We start from the raw sequence: 17,956 nt of genomic DNA, 5'->3' as shown, positions 1-17,956 counted from the left end.
CCAGTGAATTGAGATGGCCTTAATTAACAACCTTGTTTTGAAGATCGTCATTAGTTCATTCAGCTAGCAAGGCAGTCTCAAACGTCTGCCTTGCTAGCTGTTTTCAGTTCAGGAAAGAGATGGAAGTCTTCACACATTAAAAAGTTTTAAACTAGGTGGAAGTCTGAAAAGTGGAAGTCTTCACCACCTTTAAACACCCAACATATAGCCCGATTTAGCACTGAGCAACTTCCACCTCTTTCCTAAACAGGATAAGTGGCTAGGAGGGCAGAGGTTCGAGACTAATCACGATCTTAAAAAAAATGTTAGGGCCAATCTCGAGTCATTGGTGGCAACATTCTATGACAAGAATGGAAAAACTCATGCACAGATATAAATTTCTCAATCTTCAAGGTGATTATGTCGAAAAGTAACCATGTCTGTACTAACTTTTGGTAATAAATTCATTTTGTTTATTCATTTATTTTGTTTATTCATTAATAAATTCATTTCATTTATACTTGTCTTTTTTTTATGGAACATCGGAGCTTGGAAAAAAAACAGCCTATGTACAAAAGTATTTAAATAAATTCCTGGGACTCCTTTTAGAGTTTAGAGTAGGGTACCCCTCTATGAGCGCCTCTGTCCCCCATAAAATGACTTTGTATTTAATTTTGCTGGAATCAGGAGTTGGAGTCGGCCTACTAAAATTATCAGGAGTCGGAGTCGAGTGTTTTTCTACCAACTCCGTGGCCCTGATTATACATACATTTTGCAAGAATATATATATATATATGTTACTGTAAAAGCCAAAACTAGAGAATGTCAAGATTCTCTGGTGAATGTCGACACATATGACAGCCCATTGATGAAAGACCAAATATTTGGTGATATTATTAATGTTACGTTATGTTAGTATAGGTTTAGGTTAGGTTTAGGTTCGTTTTACGTTAGGTTGGGTTAGGTTAGGTAAAAAATGTACTTCAGACAAGCAGCTGCAACTAATTCGAGAAATGGAAGGGAAGGCTATACATGCTGTAATTGCAAAAAAATTTGTTCTACAACTAAATGCTGGGAACAATATTTTTATTCAACATTCACATCAGTGCATGCTGAATGTCCATGTAAGTGAGAAATAATGATATTTAGAAAATATTTTGTACATGCACGAAACGACTGTGTGAATGCCGACATTCACCGGAGAATGTTGACATTAGCAGGATTTCAGTCTTTCACAGTAACATATATATTATACACAGTCCATTGATGCTACCCTGTATATCGAAATCATGTTAATCAAATACAGTGGTACTGTGAAGATTCGTGATGAGGTGTAATGGTTTCCGTGAACAGACCGACACAAAATAATAATCGAAACACATTACTTTTAACAAACGTACAATTTTATTCTCGCCAGAAAGAACAGAAACAGGTTCTTTATGGATCCCAACTTTACAAAGAAAATCCTTTTACAGTCGTTCAGTCTTTAAGCTCTGATCCCAACAAGAGGAGTGGGGTTCACCACAAGCCCTTAAGATGCTGGCTTCCCCACCCAGGGCTTAAAAGTGAATATAGTCCAGTAACAGAGCAGAGGATAACCTCCAGCTACCAAAATCCACGGGGTCTTCCCCAACAATCCTGTCCCAGGCTCCCCCATCTGACAACACAGCAAGCTGATACAGGAGCAAACATCCTCGATGACCAGTCAGGGTTAGATGGCTATCTGTCTACAGGGAAGCAGGGTCCAAAGAGGTGTGTTGGACATGGTCCCCCATTTTGATCATCTTGGGAGCTGTGATCTCAGCCTCCAGAATCTCCCTTTCTCCCTTATGGGTCACTGCACTTGGCCAACATGCAGGTAGACTCAAATGTATGAGACACCTCGCAGCCTACTGCTATGCCCCAGCAGAGGGTGTTCTGATGAGTTGGTCACCAAAGTCTAGGACAGTGGTTCTTAACCTGGGTTCGACCGAACCCCTGGGGTTCAGCGAGTCAGTCTCAGGGGTTCGGCAGAGGTCAACCACCTGACGTCATCGTGACGTAGAAACCGTATTGGTTTCGAAAACTAATGCTACATAACGTGTGTTCTATTGGGAAATATGCCTATATTTCCCAATAGAACACCTATTATACCTATGTTTTGAATTTGAAAAATTAGATTTTATTTTTCCAATTAAAAGTATGCTCATATGAAACTGATGAATGCGGTGAATGCTCATATGAAACTGATGGGGTTCGGTACCTCCAGCAAGGTTAAGAACCACTGGTCTAGGATATAAAACACCATAGACCTATGTCATTGTCCACCACTGATGTCAGTGTCAGGTGTCTTGGGATGTGATCAATGGCTCAGGCCATAGCAGTGTCATTCCCAAACAGTTGTTTGAACAACTGTCACTGTGCAGGGGATTTACATTCAGAAAAAAATTACTATACGATCTATAAAATAGATTGTTTTTCAGCAATGTGCAAAGCATATTCCTTATAACAGTACTATAAATGTGTCATGGTAAAGTATACCATAAATTATTTGAAATGAACAGAAATTAGTGAGAAAGCAAAAATAAAAAACTAATGATTATATTCATAAAAAAGCTAAGGAAAAAATATCCATGAAAAAATAAAATAATTGTTTTTTTAGTTTAATATTAAAAATTTTGTATTAGAAACATGATAAATTTTAAGATTTTTAGTTTCCAATGAACTGTTAAAATGCAATGCTGAAACAAAAATATTTTCATAAAAAGTAATGAGAAAATTGCAAATAAATGTTAAATTAAAATTAAAATGTCACCAAGAAACATTTTAATAAATTCCAATAACAATAAAATTAATAATAATGCACGTTATCAATGAACATCAAATGCATACACAAAAGAAAGAAATGCATACATCAATAGACATCAACAGGTTAATAATAATTGTTGCCAAAATATAATAAAGCTTATTAAATAGAATATGAACTGAAAGTGGCAATTACTGGTTTCTAATCAACTAAATCTTTATCCTAAATGCATAAATCTTACCTCATCATGTGAATTTTGCAGTGTGTCCAAAGATAGATTAGATAATTTTTTTTTAAATTTCTTCTTATTTTTCAATGAAGCTTTCTTGAAACCTATCCTAAAAAAGTACAAAGAATAGTAGTGAAGAATAGTTTTTCATTCAATAATTTTAAGATATTGTGGCTATACACCATTTTTTGTATATATATATGTAGGACTTTCTTTTCGTCTTGTCTCCTACTTCTGTAACTTCGCTTGTGCTTAGTCCAGTAAAGACACTTATATGCTTACTAAACTAACATTTAATTGTGACACTAGACATTACAATTAACGACATAAACATTGGACATTAAATTTGAATTGTCTCATCTTAGTGGAAAAGAAAGATAAAGTCCCGTCTGGACTCGTCTTCCATCTTCTTCCCGCCTTTCCTCTCAAACGTCATCTGGCTACACCCAAGTCTTGCCCCGTCTCGCTCTCGCCTTTGTCCCTCGCCATCCGATGGCGCCCTGCCTCCCACATATATATATATATATATATGTTACCGGCTAAACCCGATTTCAGGCCAAACTAGTTTGTCCTAGGCCGAACTGATTTAGAATTATTATTCAAGTATATTAATGGTTAAAATAAAATTAAAAGGCAATCAATTAGATGAACAATATTTATTCAAACATAGTCTACTTAATTATAAAAAACGGGGTTAATGTTACCCTAGGTATCGAAGGTGGCAGCTCGTCTCCGATTCCAGCAATCAGAAGACAGAGAACAGTGGGGACACACATTCTAACCTAAACCTAACCTATTCTAATAAATTACCATAATTATTAGAATAGGTTAGGTTAGGTTAGGTTAGAACGTGCGTCCCCACTGTTCCCTGTCTTCTGATTGCTGGAATCGGAGACGAGCCGCCATCTTCGATACCTAGGGTAACATTAACCAAAAACGGTATTGATTAGAAGTAACATAACACTTGTAAAAAACTATAAAACAAAAATAAGCTAATCAGTACTTATCAGTTTGTATTTTTTTTATTAAGCCATGCACTTTTAAACGTAATTAACTTTCAAAAATATTTTCAAAAATTCAAACGAAATAATAAAAATAACTTTTAGAGCCAAACTAAAATTAAAAGTGAACTTATTTGTGCTTCTTAGCATAACATATAAAATATTTAATCTTTTATTTATTTTTACAGGGTGTACTGTGGTGGCATTTTGAATTACACAAGATCATTTTTTTTTTTTTACACTGGCACCTATTTATAGTACATAAATCAGTTCGGCATAGGACAAACTTTGGCCGGTAATGTATATATTAATTAAAGTTTAGTTTTAGTCTTCTTCTTTGTTTTATTTTCTTCTAGAACTTTCCTCTCTAACCCTTTCCCCTTGGGTGGTGATGACAGATTCTTGGACAAAAAAAAGCAAAGAGGCCCTGAGGGTCAGGGAGTGGAGAAAAGGACACTTTGCTGAGACCTCAAGGATAAGAGACGTGAAAGGTTGTGCTCCAGGTTGCAAATGGTAACGAATGGAGAATCAAAGATAGTCTGAGGAACCAAATTGGACTCTATTGTAGCTATGAGAGAAACAGAAGTATCAGCAAGGTGTCAGAATTAAATTAGCAAAGAGGACAATGAGAGACCTTTCCAAAAGTATTTGACGTGGCATACCACTCAAGTCATGGATTACAGCAAAACCTGGGTACCTTACTCTTTATTAATCCCTATTCTTTTAATTTCTCTGCTCTATCTATTATCTCCTTTCTTCTTTAATTATTAAGTTAGTGTATAACATTAGTTACAGTTTTTCGGATGTTATCTGTACATATATGTTGCAAATGATATATCCTTTGTAATTTCCCACCATTAATCATTAGTATAAGCTGTATTGTAATTGTTGACTGAGGAGTTGGAATCCATAAAGAACCTGTTCAAAATATGCAAAATAAAAATATTGTTGCTAAGTATTTTTTTGTGTTTTGTTTGTTGGTCTACATACATTTTGTGTGAACATCACAATATCCATTATCAAAGGGAAGTGTCTGAACAAGACACAACTAGGCCCTCTATACTAGTATTGTCAAGTTCATTTTGTTAATTTTAGATTTAACTAGAAAAAATTAGAATTAACAAAGGGATTTGTTAGAAAAATTTTGCAAAGTAAAATCAGGTTCTCATGAATTTCAGGCTTTGACTGTAAAACATATAAGATAAAATATAGACAAAAGCTAATAGAATACAAGAATACCAAATGAATTACCACAAATGGCTGATTGAACATATCTAAAGAGTTACAATGATACAATAGCAAAATAGTGCAAAGAAGAATATAATAAATTACATTTGTTTATTAACAATCTTAAATATTTGAAAATTCAACATACCTAATATTTTTTTCATCTTCTTTTTGAAATTCACTTTTATAATAATCCAAACTGTACTGTTCAGGAAGTGGTCCAAATTCAAAACCATCATAAGTTGCTGAAATTAAACTTCACTAAATTAACAAAAATATGAAAAAATATTAAATCAATGTCATTTTAATAAGGTTAATAAAATTACATTAAAAACAAAAATAAATATTTTGTAATTTAATACAGCTAACTGCATAGTGGCATATATTCCATAGAAAATCATTAGAATGGAAATAAAAGCTTATGCCTCCAGTGGTGTAGCGAACATAACTGGCGCCCAGGACATAACTGGTGCCTGACACTTTATTGGTGCCCCTCCCCCTCCAGAAAAACATATAGTTTGTCTTGGAGACCATTTGGGTGCCCCTCTGCGAATGGCACCCGATGCATGATACACCCCCTTGCACCCTCCTTGCTATGCCACTGTATGCCTCTTGGACAGAGATAAAATTATGAGACTTACTGTTATGCAGTTTAAAAGGTACCTTGTTACAAATTAAAATATTGTTTTTCTATTTCACTTCATTGTAGATGTAAATTATAAATTAACTTAAGTGAACCAAAAAAGAAAAAAAATGGAATACTGAGAGAGTACCTCCTAAATTTCATTTGTCAAAAGATATAAATGCCTACTAACAAGAATTTCTTTTAATCATACTACTTCATTTTTGTTTTATTTATCAAATAACTATAATAAGCTAATAAAATATAAAATAATAATACAATAATAAGTGTTAAAATAAACTCAGAAAAAATTTAATAGAAAATAATTTTAATGCCAATAATATCCAATTGCTCAGCTCATATTTGCTCTAGTAAACTAAGCTTAGTTCAGATAGACATTCACTAAAAAAAAAAAGCAGAATGTAAAAATTTATTTATTTTCACTTAGCAAGTTTGATTCTCACTGCCATTTTACAAAATGAGAACAGCAAAATGAGCAATTGTATGCAAATAACAGTAAATATCATCATTAGAACATGACAGCACCCAATTTGTTTATGCTTGCTTCATCCATTTATTTGTCAAGAATGAAATTTCAAAGTTAAGAAACAATTGTTTATTGTATCATCATCACAATGCAATTTTTAATCATATTTTTAATTTATTTAATTTAAAATATATGCTCTCCATCTCAAATTAGTAGTAACTCGCCTCTGTACACCCATCATACTTTTCCTTTAACAATAGTCGCGCTGGTCATGTATCTAACTCCTTTCAGGAGAAAATTTTTTAACTGAAATAATGTGACTTCCAATTTGCATCAGAAGTTCATATATAGTTAATTGGGGACTCCTACCCTAAGGTTTCCATATCTGGTCTTTCATATATCTAACTCTGTTCTCGAGATTAAAGGAAGATAGACATACAAACAGTCAGATAGATGTCAGTGGGAATTTATAAGTCTACAATATCTTCAAAATGGAGCCTAATTATAAGAATATAATTAAAAAACATATTCTTTATAAATGTCTTGTTTAAATCTCTTATCTCTAAAAAGCTGTTATTCTAGTGATTAGTGATTAGTAGTGAATATTTTTTTGTAGCCAAAAAGTTCAACATAAGATTAAAATTTACAAAACAAAAATTTTTCAGAAAAGACATCACTGCCAATGCAATAGTCTTTCTATTTCTAATTTTTCAAAAATTTTGTTCTCTATATGGACCGAGCTTAAAATTAAAACATTAAGAGATTAAATAGAAAATAATATATAGCATTTATTTCAACATTTATTGTTAGTTTATCCACCCTTATTCCTTTTTTCCAAACCATCCTATAGTATACCTCTTGTGTGTCATATTAGCAATGGCAATATCTAGATTGGTCATTTCATACGTTCCAGAGAATTAAAAAAAAAAATCAGAGAGAGAAAAACTCCCTTGTTTTGATGTAGTTGGTTTCTATACTTACAGTGTGTGTTAATATAGAATTGTGAGAATTAAAGAAGAATATGAGATTATGTAAAGTACGAATGAGTCGACACAGAGAACTTTAGTGATTTCTTCGATGGGACAAATTGATAACAAACGTGCTTGATAGAGCACACACTTAGAAGGGGGGAATCCATTTATCTCAGTAGAGACTAGACAAAGACAACTATCCAAATTAACAAGATAACCCTTTAATTTTCCTTGGAACATACAATACATCCAGGGAAACACACAGGAACGTACGGAGCCCGACAATCCAATCTACCGAATAGTTTTAACACACAATTCTCCCAACAATAATATACTACAGAATTCTCGTAACACGCAGACATAAAATGTACCAACAATGAGTTTAAAGTGTACCTCTTCTTTTACTTCTTATCAGACAGGAAACAGCTTGAAAACAAAATCTTCCCACTTATCCGGTTGCACAATCTTTACTTTCCAGCTTCCTGACTATTTTTTTCACACACTTTCACACACTACCACTACTTCTCACTTCAGATTCTTCCTTCTCTCTCCACTTCCATTCTAACTTCTCCTCAAGACACACCCTCCAATAAATCTCCCACCCTAAGTTACACACCCAGATTTACACAACTCCTTTCCACCGAGTCGGACCCACCATGTGGCAAAGGGGGGCAGGAAAAGACTTAAGGCACAAGAATATGAAATGGAAAGTGCCAGAAGGTAATTACATTAATAGGTGGTGGTGAGGACTTGTAAAGTGGAGTAAAGTTTTTTGTTGAATCGTAATCCAATTTCATCAGATGTATGTCTTAGGTGAAACTGATGATATTAGAGTAAACATTAAAATTAAAAAGGTGAATTATAATTTGAAAGTATTATTATCAAATGGTACAGCCAACATGTGTAACAGATTTGTATAGTTAGTGATACTCCATGGGTGGAAGAATTGTTATGTAAATATATGTACTATATGTAGAAAGAAGGATTATGTACAATCAAAATGTTGTTAGTTTATTGAATGCTCTTTCATTTCCCTAAAAAAAATTTTGTTAGTCTGGGGAACTACAAGTGGAACCACTTAGAAATAATCTGAAAAAATTAAAGATTAGATGTTGTTGCTAAAGGTCTATTGGCCCAGATGGAAGCCTTTATTGGTTTGCCTATAGGATTGTCATCATTTAGCTGGCATGCTAAACAATTTGCACATAGCTTTTAAACTTTATTTTTGGCCACTAAACTTTAGTTTGGAGAAATGTTTTAGTTTTAATTATCTGTTGATGGCCTTCATGAACCAAACACAAAACCTTTGATGCAAGAAAAATGGAATCCAATCCACAAGTGCAAAAATAACAAGCCTTAAAAACTACAAACTTCAGACAAGAACTGATGTTCCCACAATTGCAAGATATGTTTGATACACAATTTGTTCAGAGACACATCTTTCCAAGCACATGCATAATAATTTTGACTGAGCAAAATGACATTTCTGATGGTTTAATTTTAGACCACTTTTTGCAAGCATATCCAATACTGCCTTTGATCTCTCTATTTCCCTTTAAATAGACTAATACATTATCACTAATATTGTGTGTTCCTTTGCACCCTGCCAGTAGTTGATGAATAAAATTTTGAAACATTTCCAGTGTCATCATTACACCAAAGACTAGCCTAGTAAATCTATATAAACCAGACTCTAAAATTCAGTACAGTAAATTCAGTTATTTCACATATCAATGGCTCTTGGGACCATAACTAGGTAGGTGCAATATGAGCAAAAGTACAAGGCCCAGGACAAAGGAAAGGACAAGGTCTTGAAATGGAACTGACAAAAAACTGTCAAAATATAATTGTAGTTTTCAATTCACATGAGATGAATCATACTGTAATAACATTTTTGTCTACAAATACAAATACATGTGCATAATCTTGTATATTTCTTCTGTGTACAAAATTTATGAATAAATGATAATTTATCATATTTGTTTTATTATTATTATTATTATTATTTTCCCCCCAAAATTAAGGAGCTCAAAAATAAAACCTTGCACAGGACAGATTAAAAGCTAGTTATGGTGTGGCCGTCGGCCATATTAATATACTTGTATTTTGTAATTTTAGTTAGTCTTAGTCTTTCCTTTGTCTTCTCCTTTCCTAAACTTTCAAAGACCGTTATTGCCTTGGGGTGGGATTAGTGGTTCTAAGAATCGGAACAAAGAAGAGTAGAATGTGCGGACGGGTGGATAGCGCCCAAGAAGAGGCACTTTTGGACGAGACACGGAAGAGATCGGACGTGTAAGGAAGAGCTCGAGAAGGAGCTGATCGAGAGAGAAGTCCGAGGCTGTCCAAGCAAAAATCAAGTCAGAGAACTTATTGTAAGGAAAGAATTTCGAATAACGATATAGCGAACCGAACATTGAAAAAACGGAAATTAAGATAAAAGAACCGAGGCCCTCTCAAGTGCGTATCGGCCTGAAATAGAAAGTCCCGGGTGAAGCAAGATTTCGATTCTTATTTCTTCTCACTTTCCTATCTCCCTTATTATTTCCTTTAGTATTAAGTTAGCTTTAAGTTAGAATTAAGTTAGGTTAGTTCCGCGATATACGAAATTTCATTGTCACGCGATTGGGTAACGGCCACCCCGTACTTTGTTCGGCAAAAAAAGAAGCCTTTGTGAAAACTACGCTGGGTCAAAAACATTTATGTAAATAGTTGGGATACCTGATTGAACCTCTTTGTACAAAGTGTAATAAAGGGACATCTGTTATTTGTATAATTGTTGTTGGGTCCTTCTGTACTTACGTTCGCGGACAGTACGTTAACACTTGTATGTACACCACAATGGCACTGATGGCTCTAATTCTATCTGGTGAAAACCAATTCTGTGCAGTCAAGCCCTATGAAGATAACTGCTTCTCCAATTTCTGGTAAGGAATCATCTACCGTAGAAATAAGAAATTTACATTATTCTAGAGCTTTATTCATTTTTCTACTGTCCAAACACAATATAACTATAGGAACTACTTTTCTATTAATTTAGAAAATAGAACTGTATGAATCACTTATATTTTCTGAGTTATCAGTAATTGGTCTGGAAGGAAAGATAGACAAAGGTCAGTTAGTGTATTTGTCAATGCATCTGTATGGTAAGGAAAAGTTGCAAGGATCCAATTCTACTCAGGATTGATTTTTTCTTCTGGAATGTTCTAAATTAATTATTTTATTTCTAAATTATTAAATTTAACACCAGATGGCAGATTAACCGTCTACCTTTAGTCCAAATTACATATCTTTATAATTAATTAGTCATAATATAGCCTGATTACTGTATTTTTGCAAAATGACTGGCATGATGCATATAACCGGGGGAGAACAGCATGCCAGAAACCCCAAGGTTACTGGCATGATAGTTAAACTGCAACTAAAATATATAATTAATCAGATCTAACAAAACTAGTTGTTAGTTAAATGTTACAGAAAACATTCTTCCAAGTACAATAAAATAATATTGTAATTTGACTGACTTAAAATCAGGAAATAAGTTTTTGTTTACATGACAATAGAACAATTAATTTATTGGTGATGATGGTGGTGGTTAGTTAGTGTGGGCTGCATTGACTATCTACCTTGAACTTAAAAATAATGTGATGTTTGTTATATGAGATGTACTCTATCCCACGAACAGAATAGTACAATAAAATAGGCTTTGATACAAATTTGTAACAAAACATACTTTATTTTTCTCAATGAACTGGTTCTTTTGTTTATTTAGATCCCAACTTCTTGTCAACCCTAGATTATTTCAGGTACAAAGACGTTGAACACTACTTTATCCAACCATCAAAATTTTCTTAATGCACGACACATAAACGCAGGAGAATCTAACTAAATCTAACCCACAACTAACTTACAACTATCTTACAAACTAAAGGAAATAGAAAGGATGGGGAGTAAGCATTAAGGACCAAGTAATGAGAAGGTAAAGAAATACCCGGGATTTTCATGTTGATGTATCCTAGGGTAAGACGCTGTGTTTAAGTCTATCCTCCTTTCTCTTAGATTCTTTTAAAATCTTTTGGCTGTAGACCTCCTTGTCTCTTACTCATCTTGATTTCCTATTGAACGTTCACTGTTCTATCTTCTCTCTCTGATCCCTTGGCACCTCGCAGTCCCTTCTCGTTTTATTCCTCTTTTTTTGTCTTTCATGATCTTTCTTTACTCTATCTTTACATTCAGGAGCACTGCCTTCTCCATGCCTTTCTCTTCAGGATCCATCCCAAAAACTGACCTCTCTCCAACCGTTTTGCCTCCAGGCTTAACACCCTCTTTTGTTTTCATGTGTTCCAGGAATTTGTAGTCTTACCCCCAAGGAAGAACGGATAAGAGAGAATGTTCTAGAAAGAGTCTTTTAAACAAAGAGGAAGGAAAGAACTTAAAACTAAATTAATTAAAAATATACAAAAATATATAACACACATGGCTGATGACCACAATAACACCTCCCTCTTAAATTTCATACAAATGGATGTGTGATATTATGATGTTTAGTTAATTAATAACCACAGAGAGTACTCAAACAAAGAAAACATTTATTTTTCTATTGCGATGATGTACAGATTATTAAGTTAGATGCCAGGCAGTCTCAATTCCACCACTCAACACTGGAGACACTCTTTCTATTAAAATCCACACATTCGTAACCGAAGTGCAACATGTGACAAAAGTATATGTCTAGTGGTTAATCAAACAATTCTATTTCATAATACACTACTTACAGCTAAAAATTAATCTAGAACTAACATTTAAAACTAAATCTACAACTAAGAGGGAAGATAGAAAATAGGACAGGTAAAAGGGATAGAAAAGTGGGTACTCAAAGTTCTTTCTTTGTATCCAAAAAAATGATCACTAGCATATGTATCTGTTCGTTAGTTCGATGTATCCGGGCCTTTCACTTCGCTTCTTTCAATTTAAATCTCTGGATTCTAACCCACACATTTTCACCTCCTCTCTTTACTTATCATCTGATAGATTATCAACACTTTCTTCTTCTCATATACCTCGAGTCCATTCGGCATGGAGCTCAGGCCTGCCAGAATAATTCAACTCATTTCTCTCCTTTCCAAAGTTCAAAACCCCCCTCTCCAACTCCCACTCCCTCATAAATTGCCCTTGGACTGTCAACTCTCGATTTCTTTGACCATATAAGGAAAGATATCTTGAACAGGGAAATTCTAGGAAGGGCAGATAATATAACAAAGGGGAGAAGTTATACAGGAGAAATAGAAATAGAAGGAAAAATACGAATATAAAAAAATACGCATATGTAATTATATAATATATATGGCATACAGCCACAGATGTTAATGGGTGTAAGTTGAGATAATTTACAGCAAGTTTCTGAAATTTGATATGTTTATTTTTGCCTTTTTGAATCAAATCATAAAATAAACACAAAAAAAAAAGCACTTTTGGCATTCTATGAATATTTTATGTCATTAGAAAAAATTAAACATATAATCATAGTTTTTGAAGTAATGCTGACAATTTCACAGTTTTAGAATAAAAAATCATTTATTTTTACATGATATAACTCGTTTGTTTTTCTAATGTCCCTTCTAGAGAGAGATGTATAAACTCATTTAAACCAGTATGCTGACATTCCCCTGGAATAAACTGGCATGACAGTTTTTACCATATGAAAATATCTAATTTTGTGGTCTCCCCAGATAGACCGACATGCTGGACAATCTGCAAAAATATGGTAAAATTAAGTGGTATTGTTTGTTTATTAGTGTATAATTACCAGGTCAATAAAATGCATTGAAAGGTCAATAAAATGCATTTATTTTCTGCACTACATTTATTTATTTTCTTATGTTTATGTTAGTACAATACTGTATGCTGTCAAAACATGTTTCCTTTAGAACCACCCCAAGAAGACTATTTTTCAATTTTCATTTAAGAGACATTTCACTGTATAAATTTACTCACCTTTTTCTCTTAACAGGTTTTCTAAAGAACTTTCCATGTTCTGAATATATTCAATCATTTCTTTTAAAATTATTATCTGAGAAAAAATATTTATATAATAAAAATTGCATAAACAAACAAATTATTCTAATAAAATAGTGATTAATAATAAATATAAATTATTTAAGAAAAATTATAATAATTTATTAAAAATAACACTTCTTTTGCATAAACAATCCAGAATCTAATTAATTGTTTTTCTAATTTGTTATTGGAAGTTTTTCTGATTGGTACAGCAGCATTATAATGATATAAACTGAAGATTGAAATGAAAGAAATAATGCTGTATAGTATTGTGGTCTGATTATCATTGTGTGTTCCTCTTATTGTATTTGGTATATCCTTTTTTCTCTCACACATAACTGCCCAAATGTATTACATGTTTGAATCATAGATGATCCTTCTAAACCGGTAAATTTAAATTGTGAAAATGAGTGAAGGTGTATAAAAGAAGAACTGTTCAAAAAAGGACCAAGCAAAAAAGCATTGGATCTAAAAGACTCTGTTGACCATGTTGGTTTTTTAGACAGAAAATTGTAATAGTATTTGTTGATGAAAACATTGAAAAAAAAAAACACTTAATATGAAAAGATCCTAAAAATAGTTTTCAAAATTAATCAGTCAGAATAATCAGAATGCTCAGTTTCTGGATTTAAACACTTTTCACAAATTGTCTTTGCATGTAATTTTAGACATAAATGAACACATTTTTGCAACAGTAAGCAGACATTGAATTCATTTTTGTCGACAAAAGCAAGCTGTTTTAGTTCATCAATATTTTCTGGCTTTATGAGGTCAAAACTTTTTTACTCATTTTATTTACCACAATCCAGCATGAAAATTCAAAATCACTTGTATAGGGAAGATGGGACATCAATATTTCATGAATAACACATTGTAACTGAAAGATTACACGTGTGGCTGTCAGCCATATTGTTTTTTTTTTTTTTTGTTTCTTTTATAGTTCATAAGTTATAAATACATACATACATATATATTTTCTATCTTTTTTCTTTCTCCATTTCTAATTTCTTATTTCCGTTTCTTCCTTTGTCTCAACAATTCAACCGTTATCGCTGGAGGGGAGAATTACCCCTTCTAAAAACTAAGTGAGAACAAAAGAAAAGAAGAAGCCCTGAGGGCTAAGTGGTGGAATAAGGGACACTTTTCGACTGGACCTCGAGAAGGACAGAAGTGTAAGCCAGCAATCAACTCGAAAGGGAGAAATTGAAAGGAGGCTGCAGGACCGTCGAGGCTAAAGGAATATAGATACGAAACCTAGAGAGCACCGACGGAATCAAAGAACGTCGAGGGCACACAGCCGGGCAAGGAAGGAGAAAAAAAAACGGCTGCTATTGTGGAAATATACCCCAGCGAAAATATCGGTCAACGTGAACCCGGGTACCTTCTATCTGTCTCTATATACTGTCCGCCTTTCCTAAGTCTATCCGTTTCCATTTCTCTTTAGTTTTTAAGGTAGATATAAGTTTAGTTTTTAAGTTGGGTGTAAAGGCCTTGTGTTATATGCACAGGTGTAATTGTTTGTACGTGGCAACCCCCTTCCTCGGTGAAGTTATTCCAGTTGGGATCATTTGTAATCAATAAAGAAAAGAGCTGTGTTCTGAAGGAGGAAATAAAAGAGCGTTTAATTGTATATAAGTCTCTGTGTTTCTACTTGTAATGCATATTTGCTATATTATATATCTCCCGACACGAAACAACCACACATGTTGCAAAATACCTATCAATTTAGTCATGCTGCATCTGACAGGTGTAAACCCAGTAGACAGTAAAATAGCGAGGTCAAGGCCAAAGTTTTCAATGTGAAAACATGTACATCAGACATTCAGTGCCGCTTTTCTGTAAGTTTAAAAGTTTGACAATGGCCTTTGGAATGTCGAGCATGATTACACTGACTTTCCAAACACCATTGTCAAACTTCTAGGCTTACAGGAAAGAGGCGCCGAACATCCAACATACATGTTTTCACCTTGAAAACTTTGGCCTCAACCTCACTAATATCGGAGAGCAATAAACTTGAAAATCCCCACTTGCAGGATTAAGAGGCACTTCAGAATACAGTAATTGAGAACTACTGCAAGCCCATCATCCAACTGTTATTCATTTCTGAAAAATTCATGTGAAATTAAACCATGCATTTGTCAGATGCATGCACAGCTAACATCAGGTTTATTAATTAATTTAACATTTCTGATCTCATGTTGCAAAGTCCTTCAAATCAATCTAGACATTGGCATGACATTGGTATATTAGTCTTGCAACTACACATTTAGCAATACAGAAGAAACAAACTTTTCTCATATAAAAACTACCAAGTGCAAGAATTAAAACTATCAGATTACTAAGAGTATCAATACATTACTGTACCTAGTTTTAATAATTCGTGATTAAAAATACTCCGCTGAACACTTATTGTAAAAACTAAACATATGTAGAGAATCAAAACCATGTTAAAAATTATTTGTGATAATGATATAAATTACTATTCTTTGGAATATTAAAGATATATAGACACTTTTCAAACACCTTGTAATATACCAATGATTTTTTTTTATTACAAACATGGCTTTGAAAAATCTTAATATTACAATGGATGTCTGATAGATACTGGTTAATTTCACAAGACAACTAACTCAATAACCTAAAACCTGCAATAAGAATGCTTACTTTAAATCAGCAAATGTTTTCTTCCATCCTGAATGAACATCCCTTTAACCTTCATATTTCCATGAGTTTTCAACTGGAACCATCTCCACCAATCAGTGACACATTTCAATCTGCTTATTCCAAAATGTGCAGTTCTATTTTTTAACATTAGCCTGAGGATGTACTGCACATTCAAGATGGAAGAAAACACATTTACTGTTGTGGCTTTATTAAACCTTATTTATTTTCTTTTCTTTACTTTCCTTATACTATCTTCCTGTAGTAACAATTTTACTTCCGTTTTCTATTTGTCAACTTAGACATTAATTATTAATGTCTAAGTTGACAAATATATTAAGAATAGAAATAAGAACAATAAGGCAATAATAATTATTTAATATTGATATTATTGTTTTTGTATTATTAACATTATATTTTAATAAATTCATAACAGTCAAACTCAATCTAAATTTTTGTTTGAATAAATAAAACTGTAAAAAATAGTAATACAGTAGAGTCCTGCAAACTCAACTTAATGTGGACTGAGAGGGTGACAAGTTACCAAAAATGAAAGTTTTACAGCATAGCTATGATGCTAGTGTAAATAGCAAAATTTTTGTAAATGTGCAAATTCATATGCATATTAACTGTGTACCAGAATTGACTACAGTAGAGTGTCGATAAGTGGAACCAATTGGGGACTGGGTCCTTCCAGTTAATGATTTGTTCCAGTTTCCGACTTTGTACGAAAAAATACATTAACCTGTCCGATGTTCAAATATTTCTTCGTTGCGTATAGCTTCCTGTTGAATTTTTCTCCGTTGTGTGTCGCTTCGTTTTGAATTTTCATCGATTTTAAGCCTAACGAAAATTTTTATAATAATCATTGAGGCTATCGTATCGTTAAAAATTATTTCTGCATTTTGTACAAACAAAATAAATATATTAAAGAATATAAAAAACATGAAAATTATACTTTAGAAGTAAATTTAGTATCAAAAACATTCGATTCAGCACGACACAGTCCGACTGAAAATCGTTCCACTTTCCGGCCATTCCACTTACTGGCGTTCCACTTATCGACGCTCTACTGTATTTCTATTTATAGTTAAATTTTAATTTAAAAAAGTATTGGCTACTCACTTGTTACTTTCAAGGTGCCACTACATTTGCATTGTGGTATTTTGTAGTGGTACCTTGGAAAAGGGTTATATTGTATGTTAATCTGTAAAATTGATGCTGTTATCAAATATTACCAGTAAAGAACAATATCTTATTTGATCCTAGTGTTAAGTTATAAAGGTAAAAATTAGATTATATGTATTTTTGTTGTTTTTGAATGACATGACAAGTTTTATGGAATATCAAGTTATCAAGAGTCAAGTTTCTAAGACTCTACTGTAATTTAATCATCATTAAATAAAAATGAAATTTCAATATTGAGTATCTTTAAACTAAAAGTATTATAATCCAATATAAAATTTTAAATACTTTTGTTGCTCTTTTTCCTTCTAATACATTTTCATTTTGTAAAATCTCTTTCAAATCTGAGTAACATCTAGCCAAACTTGCTCTCCATTTAGCATCTGAGATTCTATGTCGAAGTTTGCTTTTGTCTACTTCCATATTTTCCTAATGACTGTTGTTACAATTTTCCTGTAAGTAAACAATTATTTCTAATAAAATAAATCTATTACAGTCTATTATAAAAACTAAGTTACATCATTACAGTACAACATTTTATAACTTAAGATTATTCAATTTAATGCAGTACACATTGCAGGCCATAAAATAAAGTTTAATGTTCATAATGTATGTGAAATTTGACATTTATTATAAATGCAAACTATAAGAAAATACAGTGGGTGATCAGCTAACAAACAAATCAGATAATGAACAATTTCACAAAAGATTTTTATGTTTGAACAACAAACATATGTTTGGATAACAAACACCTC

The 17,956-nt window shown here is 32.9% G+C and overlaps 1 protein-coding gene across 1 annotated transcript in view; it reads right to left on the bottom strand.

Annotated features, from left to right (window-relative positions):
- The window catches only part of LOC136983071 (uncharacterized), a 40,890-nt gene extending 23,241 nt beyond the window's left edge, over positions 1-17,649 (bottom strand). Inside the window, exons 1-4 of the mRNA XM_067279703.1 lie at positions 17,490-17,649; positions 13,293-13,368; positions 5,370-5,466; positions 3,006-3,102 (exon numbers count right to left, since the gene is read on the bottom strand). Of these exons, the coding sequence (XP_067135804.1) occupies positions 3,006-3,102; positions 5,370-5,466; positions 13,293-13,368; positions 17,490-17,624 (405 nt within the window). The 5' untranslated portion in view covers positions 17,625-17,649. The remainder of the gene's footprint in view (positions 1-3,005; positions 3,103-5,369; positions 5,467-13,292; positions 13,369-17,489) is intronic.
- Positions 17,650-17,956: the final 307 nt, after the last annotated feature.

The sequence above is a fragment of the Centruroides vittatus genome, unplaced genomic scaffold (genome assembly GCF_030686945.1).
Source record: "Centruroides vittatus isolate TY-2023 unplaced genomic scaffold, ASM3068694v2 contig_875, whole genome shotgun sequence".
NCBI classification, from domain to species: Eukaryota; Metazoa; Arthropoda; class Arachnida; order Scorpiones; family Buthidae; genus Centruroides; species Centruroides vittatus.
This window is presented reverse-complemented; position numbering and strand designations above follow the sequence as displayed.